The 19,684-nt window shown below is 42.5% G+C and overlaps 1 protein-coding gene across 3 annotated transcripts in view; it reads left to right on the top strand.

Moving 5' to 3' along the window:
• SLC30A7 (solute carrier family 30 member 7) overlaps positions 1-19,684 on the top strand; it is a 55,800-nt gene that overhangs the window by 24,952 nt on the left and 11,164 nt on the right. For all 3 annotated transcript variants that reach the window (XM_043490755.1, XM_038414101.2, XM_043490756.1), the window contains exons 7-8: positions 111-161; positions 2,721-2,856. In XM_043490755.1, coding sequence (XP_043346690.1) covers positions 111-161; positions 2,721-2,856 — 187 coding nt within the window. The remainder of the gene's footprint in view (positions 1-110; positions 162-2,720; positions 2,857-19,684) is intronic.

Genomic DNA, 19,684 nt, shown 5'->3' with positions numbered 1-19,684 from the left:
TAACCTTATGGTGCACTCAAAGTAGTTTTCCTTTCTGAAGCTTAACAGAATTGATAAGTTTAGAAGGATACATTGTATGTGGCTTAACTTGCCAATAATTGTCTCTACAGATGATCACTCTCTTGAAGGGGCTGCAGGATCCAACAGACAGATTTTAGAAGGTACGACAAGAATAACCATAGTGGGTTGTTAGTTTAGATGATAGACCCGTTTAGATGCTGGTTTTAAATTCAGTGGTGGTGTTTAAGGTATTAATAATGAACAGAAAGTTGTGTTAGGTGTCTGCTTTATTTTCTTTGGAAATTCAATGTGAGAAGTTTATACAAGTGACCTAATTTCTGTATTTTAAGTGCCTATCTCCTATGGCAGTACATGCTCTGGAAAGTAATGAAATGGTAAGTAATATCATACTGGAACAAATTTGAAAAGCTTTGGCCAATATTTTGGATTTTAAAGGGTTGAGGATTGCGGTATTTAACTTCACCTTTCAGGAAAGTGAGACTATGGTGAGTGAATAACCATCTTGTCTAGCTAAAACAAAACCCCCAGTAACTTAGCTCATTCTGGACACCTGGATCAATTCCTTTCTTATAACATAATATTGGGAATAGGGACTGGGGCTGGTAGAAAACATCTCCACACCCATGTCCCTGTGGGCATCTTGCAGTCTAAACATCAGTGCGAGACAGCGTTGTATTCTTCCGTCTCCAAATAAGTGGAAGGGTGAGGAGGGAAATTAGGAGCCGCTGGGGAGGCTAGGTAGGGGCTGACAACAAAGCTGCCCTAGTACTTTGCTCTTTCTGGCTTTCTGTGAGCTATTCTGCAGCAGCTGCTGGGTTGTCTATACTGTCCATTCTATGGTTTTGTCTGCTGCTGGGCAGGAATCACAGTCCCCTCTTGACCTCTACCCCTCCTCTCAGAATGAAGGACTTGGCTGATCTCTAGTAATTGAGGGGATTTGGGGAAGACTGTTAAGGTTACCTCCGGGCAGCTGCTACAATCTGTTCAGGGAGAGTAAAAGGAAACTCAGTGGCTGTGCAGCTTCACTGTCTGTGGACCCCTCTCTGCAGCCCCACAGCCTTTGGCCCCAATTAACCTAATTTTCCACTTATGCTCTATCACCATAAGAAAATGATGCTTTTACTCTTCCCCAAGGTCTGCCAGATCCCTATGGAGGGCATGCACAAAGGCTCTTTATCTGCCACCCTCCTCGGTCTTGTCTGTCTGATACACAACAATACATGAGCTCCAAAGGGGACATTTGATTGCATGTGCGCAGCTTAAACAAGAATAATAAGAGAAATAATTACTTTAAAATTGATTATTTAATCACAATTGGCCTAACCAAATCACGCTGAAACCAGCATGTGACATGTAACTTTATTTCCTTGCGTTATACTTGACATAAAGAAATGTATACTTGTGGTGTCTCTTATCGGATACTTCTGTGGCTCTGGGATTATCCTGTAGTTGCAAGGCAATAGTCTTATCTGATCTCTTCCACCATATGTATTACTTTAAATTTCTCTCTCTCTTCTCCCCCCCCCCCCCAGCCCCCGGCATTAAAATGTTTGTGAATGCTATGTTTCAGAAGCAAATATATAACAAGAATTTAAAAAAAATTCTTTAAGGCAAATTTCTGGCCTGTTGGTCTTAACATAGTCTTAATTAGAATGAAATGTGAATTTAACAAGACTGGTTATTCAAGGTTTTCTGACGTGTTTTGTCTTAACGAATAAAACTTAGTGATACTGGATGATTATTTAGAATATATTTTACATACCTCGGAAGCCATCTTCCTGCTTGTTACGCAAACAATGCATCGTGAAATGAACACTAATGCAATTATCTTACGTTTCTTATTTTGGCAGAAAAATCTTAATTGAAACTCTCAGGAAAGATATTGAAGTTGCTGTGTGTTTTGTTTATAGCTTTAGTGTTTCCTTATGCAAACAATTTAAAAACTAGCTTGAGATTTTAATTTTGTTGAAAAAGGTTTGTATTTGATTAAGAAAAACATTTTTCTTTTTAATCTGGCTAGATGTTTATGGGTGAAATACTTCAAACTGTGAACAATTACTTATTTTAAAAGCAGTTGATGAACTGTGACTGTACCAATAATTGCCAGCAGAGAGCTCCACAGGCTTATCTTTGGCTTGCTACAAAGAGTTGACTCTCAACTGTTTTAACTTAAAGCTATATTTGCCCACATATAATCATAATTTATTAATGCAAGAAATATTTTTAATTTGTATTGGCAGTGAATATGTAACTTATATATAAAATATCTCGCAAAGCTTTGCAGAGCTCCTGCTAGCAAAACTTTTTTTGTCTCCACTAGTAGAAATGTTGCTTCTGGACCACTGGGGGTAGAGATTTGACTCATCTGCTGTATTATGGCCTAGCCATTGGATGAAGGACTTCTAACTGATTAAATCTATTCTGACATTTAGTCACCAGTTCAGTTGATGGTGGCAGTCAAGAATATTCCATTGGCATGGCCACATTAAAAAAGTTTCTCTGAATGCCTTAGCTACTCTTCAAGGTATAGGACCTAATTCTGTGATGACTTGCAGGAAGCCCTTTAAATCAACATCAAATTTGCTAGCACAGTTCATGTTGTTGTCTGCTTTTAAGAGTTCTCGTCAACATGTTTCCACCAACTTTTTTAAGGGCTTTTGGTTCTTAAGTGTTTTGATTTTTTTAATGCTCTTTTGTAGGTGTATTTTTACATGTTGTCGCAGATACTCTTGGAAGTGTTGGTGTAATCATATCAGCTCTACTGATGCAGAACTATGGTCTAATGATAGCAGATCCTATCTGTTCAATGCTCATAGCTCTACTTATAGGAATAAGGTAAGTGTTAATACAAATGACTAAATAATAAAACATTCAGTGATCCCTGTTATGTTGTTTGAATCACAAGCCTAAAAACAGGGGTAGGTCTGTTTTAAAAACAAAATTACAATATTGTGTCTTGACAGTGTTGAATTTTTTGCTCTAAAATAAACAGTTTCCTCTCTTTGGTGGTTTTTTTCCGTTCTTTGTACCTGTTCTGCTTTTTCTCGCTTGAATCATCTTGATCTTTTTCATCAGTTGCCATTGCTGCTACATAAAATCTGCATCTCTTTGTTTTATTAGCCTAGCGCTACCGATATATTGTTCTGATCCATGTTGTAAAACGCTTCTCTCCCTTTGTGCAGTACATGATAATATAAGCTGATGTACTGTACTAGGAAGTGGAGCAGAATAGCTCAGTGTAGTGGGGTCCAGCTTGCTAGTACAAGATGTGGCCTGGTCCTTGCTGAATTAAACTTTCATGCTCATCAGAGAATGTTGCTTGATCCTTTGTATTTATATTCTGAGGCTTTGTGGATACTCTTTTAAATAGCACATGCTGGGCCATTTAAAAAGTTGAGGCATGCAGTAGTAGAAGATGGTGAAGTGCCATATAGTTCCCCATTACTGCTGTTTTACTGAAATGATTGTAAATAGAAGTTAATTGAAACCAGAGTTTTCAGTGGCACTCTTCTGGTATTTCTTCAATGATGGTAGAGGGCAGAGTATTTCAGCTTCAGACAACTACTATAACAGAGCATTTCTACTGTTTAACAGGCAGATGTTATCCAGTCTTTGAATGGCTGCAGCTGTACTTGGGTACTATTACCATATATGGCAGTATTTGGCAGCAGTCTGATGTGACTCTCCTTTGGTATCTTTGAGAATTGCGGATAGTATGTTTTAAGCATTAACTTTTCAGGGATGCCTAAAACAATTTATAATAGTAAATTTTAATAAACTGATCTATTTTGACTGCATTTATTAATACACAGGCATTATAACAGTATACTTTCTCCTTTTATCAACACTAGCTAAATTGTTTAATAAGTTTAACTAAGCAAATGTACAAATGAAACTGCTAAAATACAATATAACTAAGAAAATTTAAGTTGACCAATAGGAAAAAGATGCAGCTAAAGTGGTATCTTAGTGGAATGCTGTGATTTTTGTAGACTAGAATTCTGTGGTTTTTAGGGACCAATTCTGTGGAAACTAATGTGTGGGCTTAACTTTAGCACCGTGCACAAAGCAAAGCAAAAAATACCATTTAAGCGGAGTGGGAATGAAGGGACAATAAATGACCTTGTTTGGACATTGGAAGCTGTTTGCTGCTACTTTAGTAGAGATTATATCAGTTTATGTTGTGGGCATAGGAATAGCATGTCCTATTTAGATAAGAGAATTTCCAGGCTGTTGTAGCATGTGATGAAAGGGCTAGAGACCTGTTCAAGGTGACATAATGCTTAGAGAGAAAAAGAAATGGAGCAGGGTTGTGTTGGTCTTCATGAGAGGCTGCTTTAAATATTACTTTGCTTGCCCAGGATCTTTGCACTGCCTAGGTTGTCCACTAATTGGCCACATCCTCTGCATAAAGCAGCTTGTTTTTCAGTCTTGGCCAGCTTAGCCTTTTGCAGCAGGGACAGATTAAATGCCTTTTCATATAATGATAAATCTGAAGTTGGAAACCAAGCCGCTGGTGCTTTTGCTGGGTACCTGGTCAGTGAGGTGTGTGATACTCTCTTCCTGAATTAATCTGTAACGCCATTCTCTTCTCAAGACTCATTCTGCAATCATGACTACAAGAAATCAGCCATTCAAAGATGGCTGGGTTGTGTGCAGTAAAGAATAACTGATCTTATTTATTTTTTTTATAGGAGAAAGGTCAGCTTCAGTTTCTCCCTTCTATGTAACTGCATAATCTTTTGCTTCATTTTGTTTCACACTTTTGCATCTGGTTCCAAATGACTTTAAGCCCTTTTGGGGTAGGGACCATGTTTGAGGTTAAGATTTCATTACTTTTACTAAAAATAACTGACAGGTCATGGGCAATAAACAAAAATTCACGGGAGCTTGTGACCTGTCTATGACTTTTAGTAAAAATAACCGGGGAACAGGGTTAGGTAGGGTGGGAATAATGAACGCTGGAGTCCCATGGTGATGATTTGGGGGTGCGGGGGCGGGGGAGACGGGACTGACAGGCCAAGCCCCTGACATGGCGGGGGTTGGGGGACAGCGGTGGCTCCAGCTGCCGCAGCCACAGTGGGGGCGCCCAGCCCCTGCTCCAGAAGTGGCCACAGCTGCAGGACAGGGGCATGCAGTCCTGGTTCCAACCCCAGCCACAGGTGCACAATCACAGTTGCAGCTTGGGGGAGGGGGCACAGCCACAGCTTCAACCACCGTCAGAGGGCAGGGGTGTACAGTTCCACCTCCAATCCTGACTTCAGCCATAGAGGTCCAGTAAAGTCATGGAATCCATGACTAAATCATAACCTTAACCATGTCTAACTAGGTGTTCAGCATCTAGTATGGGGTGGCCAAACTGTGGCTTGCAAGCCACATGCAGCTCTTTTACCGTTTAAAGTGTGGCTTGCAAGCAACCCTGTTCTCCACCTACCAGACTGGAGGATTGGGGGGGGGGTTAGGGAGGGAGCTCAGGACCTCTGCCTTGCAATGGGGGTGGTGAGGTAGGGGCTTTTGTCCAGCGAGGAGGAGGGTCTTGGGGCTTCAGCCCTGCAGGGTGCACCAGCCGGGGCTTGGGTAGGTGTGCCCCAGCTATCAAACTTCTGAAGATTGTCGTATGTGGCTTGGAGGGTCAGTAAGTTTGGCCACCTCTGACCTAGTACAGTGTGTTATGTCTCCACTATGGACACTATACCTGCATACCTATTCTGGCATAGCCCTATAGCGTGGGCCTGGTGTATACCTAAAATTTAAATCAACATAGCTACATTGCTCCAGGGGCATGAATTTTCATGCCCCTGAGTGACATAGTTAAGATGACCTAACCCCAGGTGTAGACGCACCTACGTTGACAGCAGAATTCTTGGAGAGATGAATTAACTTCAGCGATGGACGGGAGGAGAGGACAGGATACACTTTCCATTGCTGCATCTATGCTACAGACATTGCAGCATCATTGTATCATCTGCAATGTAGACATAGCCATGGACATAGCATACACTGACAGATGGTTGTATAAGACGCCATCTCCCTGAACAGAGTTAGCTATAATAAATGAAGCCCTCTTCTATCAACATAACCCTCAACGTAGGTGCAGCTGAGTTGGCATAGCTGTGTCAGTCAGGGGTGTGAGAAAACCACACCTTTCACCAGTGTAGGTATGCCAATATGAACTCCAGTGTAGACACTGCTGTATTGACAGAAGAGGGCTAACGCCCTTTAGGCAGTTGGTGAGAAAAAACACTGGTTAGTGTAGGCTGTGTCTAAGCTACAGGGCTATGCGAGGGGAGGGATAGCTCAGTGGTTTGAGCATTGGCCTGCTAAACCCAGAGTTGTGAGTTCAATCCTTGAGGGGGCCATTTAGGGATCTGGGGCAAATTTTGGGGATTCGTCCTGCTTTGAGTACAGGGTTGGACTAGATGACCTCCTGAGGTTCCTTCCAACCCTGATATTCTATTCTATGCCATAGTTATGCTAGTATAGTCTCAGTTGTGTAGACATACTTTAAGTAGGTGGATGTAGCTTGTTGGCCTAACTGGGCTAGACTGAGACATAGAGAAGAAAAAAGAAGCTGGCCAATTAAATACTTAAATGAAAAGTTTTAAGGGACAAGATGGAAATCAGCTACAGTATTTGCATAGCCACCAACAAGTGTTATAGCCTGTGTGTATGTATGCAATGTGTACCACTTGGCTCTTCAAAGCCACAGGTAGCAGCATTACAGCCCTGGGGTTAATAGCTGATTGGTCCTCTCAGTTGCTGGTGAGCAGACGTCTGCAGCCTGTATCAGTGGTGCTGGTATTGGACATGGCCCACACAGGTAAAACATCATTTGATCCTATGTCGATCTTCTGCTGAGTCCACAGGACTGATTTTAACTCTATTTTTTTACCTCTTTCCCCCGCCCTTGCTCTCTGGTTGGCTCAGAGAGGGACTAGAGTGTGACCAGTCGGTTGGGTTGCCACTATGAACGTTTTTTATACAGCTTCAGAAAAGCTTCTTAGCATGGCTGGTGGCTACCACATCCTGTTCTGTCTTTCCAACTTAATTACACCTGACCTGCTCTATACACATGCATGGACTAGCTAAGAACAATTTCTCTCCCCCTCCACTAGAGAAACAAAGTCGAATGCTGCAGGATTACATGAGCACTTTGAAAACATTTCTGTTCCAGTTAAGAAGACCTGGATGAGAGTGCTTGTGTTAGTGCTGGTTAATCTATATCACTTTTAGGTCATTTGAGTGGGAAACTACTTCTCTGTGAGTTTTAATAGTTTGAGCCAATAGCTGCATCTACCTATCTTTACTCCTGTTGGAGTTCTACCTTACCTATCCTTGCTAGTCTCAGTGAGTATCTGGTTTTCCAAAAAAACCCTCCTAATTTAGTGTCGTATTATGAGTAAACACTTTGTTTTCTGTATTTACTGATATTTCTCCAAAAAATTCCTGGATTTTTAAAAGCCGGTATTCAGGTTTTACTAACTTTCAAACACCCCTGCCCCGAGCTTCATTTTTTGGGGGACTTGAGAATTCTTTGTGGAGGAAGCAGATGGGGCTGAAGCGGAGCAGAAGGCTGCACCCAATGAGTACTAGCTCCTGGCCCTTCAAAGTGGCACGGGAACCGGATGGCTCTATTCTGCAGGACCATGGTAGGAAGTGCTCTCTCCGGTGGGGATTGGTTCATACTCGTGGGGCGCACCCAGTAATGCCAGAATCTTAACAACCATTCCCTCCTCACCCCACGAGGGGGTCGTGGCTCACCCCTGCCCCCCGGGACTCCTGCCCCATCCACCTCCCTCCCCTGTCCCCTGACTGAACCGGGCAGGAGGGTCTCGTGGGCCACTGTAGTGGGTGCCCACCCCGCCCCTAAGAGCCAGAGGGACCTGCCGGTGGTAAGGTGGGGAGTCCTGGCGGTGCTTATCTGGGGCAGCTCCCAAGAAGCATCTGGCAGGTCCCTCTGGCTCCTAGGGTGGGGTAATGAAGCTTGGGGGGGAGCAGGGGGAGCAGCCACTCCCCCCACTGATCACATCAAAAGTGGTGCCATAGGTGTCGACTCTGTGGGTGCTCCAGGGCTGGAGCACCCATGGGGAAAATTTGGTGGGTGCTCAGCAGCTCCCCGTCCCGCGCCTGGCCGCAGCTCTGCCTCTGCCTCCTCCCCTGAATGCGCCACTCTGCTCTGCTTCTCCACCCCCCCCCCCTTTCCCCCGGTTTCTCGCAAATCAGCTGTTCGCGCGGGAAGCCTGGGAGGGCTGAGAAGCAGGCGGCAGATTCGCGCTCAGGCTCAGGGAGGCGGAGGTGAGCTGGGGTGGGAGGTGGTTCCCCTATGTCCTCCCCGGGTTACCTGCTGCGGTGCAGGCGGCCCTCCTCGCGGCCCCCAGCTCTCCTCCACTCCGCTCCGCTTCCCTGGGCCTGAGTGCGAAGCCGCCGCTTGCTTCTCAGCCGCCCCCCCCTGGGCTTCCCGCGTGAACAGCTGATTCATGGGAAACTGGGGGGGAGGGAGGAGAAGCAGAGCGGAGTGGCGCATTCAGGGGAGGAGGCGGAGCGGAGGTGAGCTGGGGCCGGGTGCGGGGTGGGGAGCTGCTGGTGGGTGCTCTGCACCCACCAAATTTTCCCCATGGGTGCTCCAGCCCTGGAGCAACCACGGAGTCGGCGCCTAAGGCGCCACTTTTGGCCAGTGGTTAAATTTAGAAGCCCTTTTAGAACCAATTGTCCCTCGCAGGACAACCGGTTCTAAAAGGGCTTCTAAATTTAACAACTAGTTCCAGTAAACCGGCTCCAGTTTGCCGCTGTGCACCCCTCCTGGCTCTTCAGTGTGGCACTTTCTGCTTTCTTTGAGCAGTGGGGAGCAAGAGCGACAGGGAGCAAGACCCTGGCAGCCAAGACCACCTGACCAGTATGTTATGAATGCTGAGCAGCCTTCTCCTCCACCCACACTGCCCTTCTATTTTGGTCTTTACCTATTTTTATGTATTTTTTTATTTTAGAATAAACTGACAAATTCCAAGGAAATGTGGGGGGGAATGCCTGAATTATGAGGCACCACCTATACTTGAGTCCTGAATTCTCTGGCCCCCTGTCACTGTGCTCATGCAAATTAACATTTTAAGACAAAACACTTGAAATGGGATTTGTAAATCAAATAACTCAGCACATGCATCAATAACTTATAAAACTGATTTACTACATGAGGTATGATCCTGAAATCCCCTTCATCATGTTACCCAAGCTTCGATTTCTACTGTCCATGATAGTGGGAATATATTATTTTTTTTTCAGCATTACAAATTTAAAATCTTTTGGATGTGTATGCCAATAAGGTACGTCTTGGTGGGCAAAAGGGGCATGTATTTCAGTCATGTTCGCTCAGTCAAGCAGGTTACTGTTGAAAAACCCCTATAAAATGGATGTTTTTGCCACTATATTATCAGACCATGTTGTAGCCTACTGGGGAGCCCACAATCAAACCTAGGTTGGAACAGGACTTCAGATGTGTTAGCATGCATATTTATTGAGGGTTTTCCATCAGCTTGAGCTAATACAATTGAAAAATACACTCTTTTTGCCCCTCAAGACAGAGCCATTGAGACCACAAAACTTGTTGCTTGACCATATAAAACTTTTTATAACTGTTTTGATGCAGTGTTGTAGATGACAACACAACTTATGGATGTTTAGATTGGAAGAACAAGAAAATTGGGAAACATAAGCACTCCTTTTTTTTAAAGGAGTTTTGGTTCCCAAAATCATTTTATTTTGAAGCACAGTTGACATCAAATTGCACTGTCATGTTGCTTGGCTTGATGCCAGTATAATGCCATGAACATCTGAACAACATAATGGAGCTTTATTGTGTAACAACCTGACAACTTCCACATCATGGCAATATATTGCGCTGCACATTTTCATGTGGTTTTAAAGTAATGTATAAAAGTGCTTACTCTAGAAGGACATTCAAAATAGAGGAATAACAAGGCTTCGAATAACAAATAGAGTTTAAACTAAAAAGTTTGCACAGGAATATACAGTTTGCAGAGGGTGGAAGTGTCAGAAAAAGGTGTGAATTGTAAAGTGAAGAGTTTGCCTATCTTGTGCGCTTTCACTGTTTAAAGCACTGTTTTTGATTTCCTGTCTTTAAGCAGGACTTCGTTAACTGCTTGAGGTGGTGTTGAAAAAAGTGATAGCAATGTGGTGCTTTTTAAGAATATATAGTGAGGGGCTTTGAATAGGGAAATGTCTTTTTATAGTATGCTGCTTTTTAGGAGGGAACTGCTCAAGAATCAAAGTGAAAGTTAAGGCAGATGTGAAAAATGAAAGTTCAAATCTTGTAAAGAACCTACAGCATAATAAATGATTATCACATTTTGATTCTTGATGGTAATCAGTTTTAGTTAATGTTTTTTTCCCTTTCATTCTTATGTCTATAGGGTAAGAGTTCAACTGTATATATGCAATTAACTCTCACCTCTAAAGTGAAACTGTTTTAGGGTTTGGGTTAGAAGTTGCATCTGTTGCTGGAATATTTGGTGGTCTTGGTTTGCTGTTGTGGCTTATGTAAAGTGTTGGTTTATATCTTACCCGCCCTACCCCTCAGTGCAGCTACGTTCACCCAAAACCAGAAAGGAGTCCAGACATACTGTACAATATCCATTAATTCTGAAAATGAGGACAGTCTGTTCCTATGAAGATGTGCTAATCTGTTCAGACAATATAGCAGTGGGTTAATTGAAACAAATTGTAGGCAGAAAAGAAACAGTATGCTCAAAGACTCTGCCCTTTTCAAACAAGATGTTAATCTCCCTACTACTGGCTGATGCATTTCCTCTGTGCGTGAGCAACTGATTTGGATTAAATGTCCACTTCAATTTAGAATTTTCACTTAACGTTAGGGAATCCTGGGACCAGTGTGAACAGCTCTCATTGATGTAGCTTTTGGCTCTTGTTCCCTTTCTATTAATGACCTACATACCTCTGCTCTGCTCACAGCTTTCCAGAATGGCACAGTGAAAGATTCAAGATAATCATGAGCTGCAGAGAAATTAAGCTTGTCTTCATTGCAGAGTTAACTAGCATTCTATAACTTGAGTGTTGCCCCTAATTTGAGTCAGACGCACAAGCTCTTAATTCAAATGTGGTAGTACTCTCAACTCGAGTTGGTTGGTTATGATGTGAGGCACCTGCCAACACAATCACTCTGTGCAGGTTGAATGTTGTTTCTGTGTAGTTGCTCTCACTTGAGATAGGCTAACTCAAGAGGGGTTAATTTTATTGTAGAAATAAGCACAGTTGTCTGCCTTAAAGACACAGCCTAAGAATCTTCACCCCAAAAAAGGTATGTTTTGACAGCAAGATCACTAATAACTAATCTCATTAGTTACCTCACTATAGAATTAGTTATCTCACTTTAGAATCCTAGTGGAGTTGAAATGCTGGTAATTTTTACCCTGTGTAGGTAGGAGAGGTCCCGCACAAGTGTGTGTGGGGGGGAGAGGGGGGGAATAATGTTGACCTCACCTAACTACATAGGTATAAAAACTACCAGTGTCTTGTCTCCACTAGGATTTTTTTGTGAGATAACTAATGATAGTTTTTATTTTGCATTTTTGGGGAGTGAAGACATAGCCCAACTTTCCCTTTTGCACTGAAACATGGAGAAGCAGAGGCTTGGGGAAAAAAGGTAGAAGGAGGGAGACTTCTTTCACTCTTGTTGTTCAACTGTTGGCTGCAGGGATAAAACTGACCCTGTAAACTTCATTGGGCAACTTTTGCTGAACAGTATTAGTACATTCTCCATTGATTTTTTTTTTTTTTTTTTTTTTTTTGGTGCCTTACCAAATGGGTGGGTGTTGGGGGGTGCATTCTCAGTCAGGAAAGTTGTCTACATTCTGCAGTTTTTCTCAATCCTCTGCTTCACAGAAGACCAGTTTTGAGTAAAGATGCTGTAAGTAGCTGATCTGATTTGACATCAGGAACCCCTTCTCACCCTTAGACATTCCTGATCATAATGGGGACCTCTGGCACATCCTCTCACCTCAGCCCTGTTCACAGCTTTGGGAATGTTCTAAAACTCATTAGAATACTGAAATACAGATTCTCCCTAAACTGTTTTTGTGCATGTATTACCTGATTGCATAGATTCCCTACATGTTTTTAAAAATTGTTTTACATGGTTTAGCTCCTTCCATGTGAGTGGCCAAGCTGTTCAAAGCCAATTTCATGGGGGTTGTGGAGATCATATTAAACTTTAATATGAAAAACACAGCTCATTCTGTAAGGTGGACAGATCCATATCCATCTCACTCTTGGGCCACTCGGATCTTTTGCCTATCTCATGAGATTTGCCAAGTTGTCAAATAGTGTTGTCAAAACTGTTGTACTCCCTCTCACATGTAGTTAATGATTAGTATAATATCGAGGTATGTCTGGAAGCTTAGAGCACACTTATTTTGCTGCCAAGATAGTGGTTTTCCCTCAAAAGAGAGTGAGATGTTCATGAATCTGAATTGTTTGCTCACTAACAATGCTGGCGGATCGAAGGGACCATGCAGTGAGCATTGCAGTACATGCTGCTCAGGAATTGAGGGTTAATTCTGCTGGTCTTACTATTTAATGAAAACAAAGATTTAACTTTTTTCTACTCCCCCACCCCCGACAGCATCTGTTCACAAGATTAAACAGAAAATGTCTAGATTAAAATGGTCTTGTTTTTAAAATATGTAGCAAGTACCCTATCTGAATTCGTTCTCAAGCTTGAACATTATAGTACCTCTTAAGTTTCCTGGTATTCAGACTATCTTCTGGTCTTCCTGCGTGGGTCCACTTAAATTTAATGGGTTTCAGAAGCCACAAATTATTGTGCAGGTCCTTAGCTGCTTTAAATATGGAAATATAAAAACTGTGTATTTTCTAGTCTCAGGCAACAAATATTCCAAAATGTTGAAGCAATTTTAATACCAAACAGTGTGGTCAAGCAGCTGTATAGAATTAATCATCAACAGAAAAATATGACAATAGCAGAAAGCAAGAGGTCTCCTAGAAACCACTTTCAAAGCTACAGCGATTACAGCAAAATACCATATACTAAATACGGTACTGGATCTGGGAAAGCACATGGACTGCATATTAAGCAGTCAAAGAAATGAGGCATTTAATTGCAGTGACTGAATGGGTACGAACATTTAATTTACCAGAGCAGTTCTTTCCAGTGGATTACGTTTTCATTTTTTTCCCTCCTTCCTTCCACGCCCCTCTTTTTTAGGTAAGAACTGAAACTGCTTGGTCATGAAATGGTACAAATCAGCTATAGAGGAAGAAGTAGTATTATAAGAAGTAGTGTTATAAATGTAGACTTATGAAACCTCATTAAATTAAAGATTACATATGTGAGAGAGACAGGGTAGGTGAGAGAGCTTTTATTGGATCAGCTTCTGTTGGTGAAAGAGATGAGCTGTCGAGCTTCACAGAGCTCTTCTTCAGGTTTGGAAAAACATAACCAATTTACACATATAACTGAACAGTTATTACAATGGCAAAACTTAATCACATTGTTTAACTGTACGATTAAAATCAAGAAAAAAAATTACCAAATTTTTTTTTATTAAATCCAAGATTATGTTTAGTATGGAATTTTGATCAGATGGCCCTTAACGGTGCTTGCAAAGATCTGCTTTCATTGATGTTCAGAAAGAAAATTCTGAAACAAGTGTCCTAAACTATTTGCAGTACTGTTATGGGCCACAATTGTTAAATTGCATCCATTGCCTTGATAAACATAGGATCTGACACTTGGATTTTATCATTTCTACTGCAGTAGCACGTTACTTCTGCTAACTTGAAGTTTAAAAATTCATTTTTCCTAGTGAAGACAAGGCAAAAGAGCTTGAAAAGCCCCCAACTACTCGGCCATCGGGATGGCCAGCCAGCAAATGGTATAGCTGTACTGGAGCCACGCTGAATTGTGTAAAAAGGACGAGCAGGGGGTTGCATTGATTAAGCTTATTGAGATTGGCCCATTTAAAAGTACAGGGGAAAGCTTCATTAGCTCAGTGCAAACTCCGGCTTGATCTTGTCTATACTTAGGGGTCAGAACTGTGGCAGCCGTACAGTGCCGGCGTTTCAGTGCCTTGGTAAGCTTTGTCACTACAAAGCCAAAACCTGCCCCACAAAAGGAATCCAAGATGGATGGATATTAACAGTGCTGTAAGATAAGTGGAATAAGCACAAAAAGGAAAAACTTATTCACCAATTTAATTAGCTTAATTGTGGTACCTGGCGATATAAGTAAAACTCATCATCTAGACAAAGTTATCAACCCTCTTTTTCAAATCTTTAAAAGTAAAAAAAAATTACAGAAATATTTGTGCAGTTGTAAGTTTGTTGATACTGCAAATGAAAAGGGTTAGCCGCTGGAAGGAAATGATTTTGAAATCTGAATTTAGATTTTTAAGACCAGGTTTTATGTGAAGAAAGGACCAGAGTTGGTCCCTGAAACTCAGCAGGGATTTTTTGCCTTCAGCAGACTGTCACAAGTTTCCTTTAGTATTTAAATTGCTGACAGCCTTAATCTAACTTCCTGTTTGTGGTGTAAATAGTGTGTTTGATTATGCAGTGTTCTGCCTATATTTTTTTTTCATTCTTGCTGTCCAAGGCTGTCTACTCTAAAAAACCTCACTTATTTTCCGAGAATGATGCAGCTGCACCAACATTGACAATGCCATAAACAGTAGTGCAGTCTGAGCTCAGGTGTTTTTAGAAATGTGTGATGAAACTCTACAAATAATTAAATCAATATTTTACAGTGAAGCAGGAAACTAGATCACTGTTTAATCTGGCGAATCTTTGGTACGTTTGACCAAATCTTGTTAGCCACAAACGGTGTTTTGATCTTGTAAATATCTCATACGTTGTTTTCTGTTTGATCCTTTTAACACCTTTTCACTTCCTCTGTATCTGAGAGTGTGATGTGCTTCACTGCTTGCTGCTTCTGCTCGATCTACACACATTTGGACGTTTCTGTAACTGTTCTTTTCAGGCAGCAGGTTCAGGCCCTATCTCTTGCTTAGTTAGTGCTGCTTTACAGCTCCGTTACACTATCCAGTAGTGTGACATGGTTGCCTCAACTCTTTCTATTCCCAGACAGAAAAGGAGTACTTGTGGCACCTTAGAGACTAACAAATTTATTGGAGCATAAGCTTTCGTGAGCTACAGCTCACTTCATCGGATGCATGAAAGCTTATGCTCTAATAAATTTGTTAGTCTCTAAGGTGCCACAAGTACTCCTTTTCTTTTTGCGAATACAGACTAACACGGCTGCTACTCTGAAACCCTATTCCCAGACACGATCAGTATGGAAATTGCATCTTCTGTTAGTTGCATAGTTTGCAGAGTGTGCTTAAGCAAGAATGCTTAAGACTACACTGTGGCTTGTTCCTCAGGAGGCTTCCATGCTGTTTGCTTTCCTTCTCAGTCTGTTGCCATCAAGAACTAATAATAGCAAACGGAAGTTCTAGTGCATGAGCTACCTCATGAGAAAAAAGCCTAAGAATTTCAAGCCCCACCATGACTAATTAAAAAAACTGGAAATATAAAAATATTAGTGATGTTTGGCCAAACTCTACTTTTTACCCACTTAGTATTCTCTATCCTCATTCCTGATGGGTTGGCCCAGAAAGTAATTGTACTCACACAAGCATATAGTCAACATGATCTCAATGCTTTCTAGTACAGCAACTCCTCACTTAACGTTGTCCCGGTTAACATTGTTTTGTTATGTTGCTGATCAATTGGGGAACATGCTAGTTTAAAGTTGTGCAATGCTCCCTTATAACGTTGTTTGGCAGCCGCCTGCTTTGTCCACTGCTTGCAGGAAGAGCAGCCCATTGCAGCTAGCTGGGGGGTGGTTGGAACCAGGGTGGACTGGCAGTCCCCCTATCAACTCCCTGGTCCTCTAAGTTCCCTATGCAGCAGCTGCCCAGCAGGCTATCAATTGCTGGGCAGTTCAGCTGTCCCTCCCCCCCCCCCCACTGCCATGTGCTGCTCCTGCCCTCTGCCTTAGAGCTGCTCCTGGGAGCCTCCTGCTTGCTGTGCAGGGGGTGTGTGTGTGCGCTAATGTCAGGGTGGTGTTTCCCCCACACACACCCCTGCCCCCCATCTCCACAGAGCGTGGGGATGGGGACATGATAGGGCTCAGGACCGAGGGAGCATGCTGGCAGTAGCTGCTGTCTCATCTTCTGATCTACTTAAAAAAGACAGTGTACTTAGAGTAGGGTTAGCATACTTAAAGGGGCAATGCGCATGTCTTTGTCTCTCCCTCTCCGCCGCCCCCCCATGCGGTGTGTGTCTCTGTCTCTCTCTGCCATGCTGTCGCTCCTCCCTCCATTCCTGCTGCCTTGTAGAGTATGAGGTGACATTAACAACAATGTGTTAACCCTTGAGGGCTCAGCCGAGTGCTAGTTCATCATTTAGCAGTAAGGCATTCCCTGGGAAATATCCCACCCTCTGACTCCACCACCTCCACCAAGCTTCACAATCATTGCTGTGTACAGTATTGTTTGTTTAAAACTTACTCGGTGGGTGGGTGGAATGGAAAATCACTGGCCCTAAACTCTGGATTCTCTCACTTTTAGAGGCTGGCTAATACTGGTATCATACGTAAGGTGGTGCTTTCACATGGTTGGTGGAACCCCTTCAGTGTGTCAACCTTCCTTGAGGGTTACTCCCGCTCACTGGGGTAAGCCACTTGGCTTCACCACGCTCCTGGGACCGCACGGCTGAGCCTTCAGTCTGTGAGCTCCCCTCAGTGAGTCCACTCGAATTAGATCTCCAGGGGAAGACTTGCACACCCCAAGGGAGCAATGGAACCCTGACCTCTTTAGACTAGTGACTCTGAGAAAGTGATGTAAAACAGAAGGATTTGTTAAATGTCTGGAATACAGCATAGGGAACCCTTAGGTTAGCATGGAGAATGGGAAACAGCCAAGTCCCTCTGGGGCTGACTGGAGCCCAGGGCGCGCGCTGTCAGACCCTCAGCATCCCTGCTTCCAGCAGACCATGGCCCACACGTAGCTACCCCCTTGGCCCCTTCTTAGTCTTTTGTTCCTTTTTCCAGGCTAACAAGGTCACCTGATCTCCTCCTGACTTGCTCTTTGTTCTATGGCTGGCTTCCTGCAGAGGGCTAGGGTTGGCAGTTACTTGGTAGCAAATCACCAGGCAATTGTCAGGACCCAGGGCCTATCTGGATCTCTGGATTCTTCTGCAAAGAAAACACCTTTTTCCCCTTCCCCTAATTAATCTTGCAGTATATAGGGGAAATGGAGGCATGCACAATATGGATACAAAATATTCTGAAACCCCCCCCACTTTATCACAACTGGCTTTCTGCCAAATCAGAACTTTCACTTACCTGAAATAATAGCTGTCCCTTTCTGCTGCAAAGATGACTTTCACAATGCAACTTTCTGCACTACAGATATGTCTTGAGTCAGGGAACCCAATCTCAACATAAGGCTTATCTACATGGCGCCACGGTCTGGACTAAAGGGTTGTGAACTGTAGAGCGTCCTAACATATTGTGCTCTTTAAATTTCCTGTGTAGACCCTGCTGGATCGAACTAAAAGGTACCTAGCTCACCTTGATGTAGTCCCATTTCCAACAGTACTATGTTAGTGCGAACGGGATAGTTTTTAGTTCATGTCAGCAGGATCTATGTGGGGCAGTTAGAGCACAACACAGTAGGGTACACTACAGTTGACAGCCCGTAATCCGCAGTGCAGTATAGATGAGCTCATATTGTCCCGTCCGTTTCAACGCTGTTCCATAACTAAGCTATATTCTTAGGCTAAGTTCAGTGACCACACTAGAGGGACACGGAGAGTAAGACGTTAGCTTGATTATAGAACATTTTTAAGCTCCATTGTACACTACAGACTGAAACAACATAGTAACCAGGTTCCTTGACACAGCTGTATTGGTTATGTGGTTGGGCTTTTAATAAATGCAGTGCTGCTTTGCAGAAAATTCTGTCTAGGTATGCAGCAGGCGAAGCTGTGAAATGTATTATTGCCTAAAACTATCTAGTTACATGTCTGTTTCAAAGCTTTGTTAGGACCATTTCACAAATACAAGTAATGAAAACCCAAATCTCCTCACAGGAGTGAGATTCTGTCTTTAAACTCTTCCTCCCGTTTCTTTTCTGGGATGGCTTTTTGCTTTTCAGTAAGACTTTCCTGTCATACTGCATGTGCTGGGAAGATAGTGGGGTCATCTTTTTCCCATTCACCCTTTCAAAATCTCTTCATTTTTCAGTCCCTTACTTGTGTAAGAGTTGAGGTTGGGAAGATGGTTCTGTTTGTGTTAAGTGTTGCTACAACTGGATTTATTATCTGTCAAGGGGATGCTTCACACACTATCTTTGGGGACTCATGATTACAAAACTTTAGGAATGTCCAATCTCTTAAATCTTAACTCTGCTGGGACCCCAATGTAGACAAGCAACCATGGTTTAAAGATGGCTTCTGCTAAATTGCTTTCTACAGGGTGTTTCCTTCGTCCAGTGTGCACCATGTTTAAAAATTGGTTTGATCCAGCCATACTGACTAGCCAAACCCAGCCTTTAGAATGGACTAATTTGCACCAAATGACAAGAATTTTCAGACTCTCAAGAGGGTAGATACACCCAGACCTTCTACAGACACTTCACTTCCACTCCCAATTTCAAGTGATACAAGTTAAATACTATTTTATGTTATCAATAGTTATATTTTTCCAGGAATTCATAAATATTTCCAGCAAAGTTCAGTTTCATATGTTTTGCTGAGTGGTATTGCCTCCTTCTCTGGCTGAGGGAAGACATTTCTGTTTAAATAGGAAGACCAGCTTAATAGGTCCTCTTGCCCTCCTCTATGGAAGAATGTGCAGTCCTGGTCCCTGTGGTTTATCAAAAGCTTTAGGTGTCAGAGCCTTATGTTAAAATACTGACAAGCACATCACTGTGAACTGTAGAGTTCTCAATAAGTTGGTATTCAAGTTGTATCCCTATTCTGCATAGTACTGTAAAAGGTCGCATAGCAATAATTAAATTTATGAATTATAATTCAGGTTAACTTCAAATCCATTCAGGGATGCCTGTTCTCACTTGAAAAGTGATGTTTGTGACACACACAATATAGGGGTCCATTGTCAGGAACAGCTTAGTTCCTGTACTCTTATAGGTCAAACTGTCTGAAAGACATGACACATCAGTTTAAACTTACCACAGGCTAACAAATTAGCAATGGCAAAGACCCATGAGATCATCTTGTCCATCCCCTGTGCCAATACAGAATTTTCTCTACAGTGTGTCTCCAGTGCTTCATTTGGCTTTAAATGAGTCTTCCACAATTTCTTTTGGCAAATGGTCTAATTGATCTCACTCTTACAAAATCTTTCCTGGTTCATTCTAAATTCCCTCTGATTACATTCATCCAATCACTCCTCTGATTTTGACACTTGGAAACAATACATTTATTCCAATTATTGTACTGGTGTTGGTATCTGGTTTCCAGTTTCAGACATTGCTGATCCTACTGTCAGAGGGTGTCAGGTGGTTTACAAGTGCAGTCTGTTTTAAATGTAAGCTGAAATATATATACATTGTACAAGACTCAAACTACTTTTCATCCTGTGAAG

Source organism: Dermochelys coriacea, chromosome 8 (assembly GCF_009764565.3).
Source record: "Dermochelys coriacea isolate rDerCor1 chromosome 8, rDerCor1.pri.v4, whole genome shotgun sequence".
NCBI lineage: Eukaryota > Metazoa > Chordata > Testudines > Dermochelyidae > Dermochelys > Dermochelys coriacea.
The sequence above is the reverse complement of the archived record's forward strand: the minus strand, read 5'-3'. Positions and strand labels throughout refer to the sequence as shown.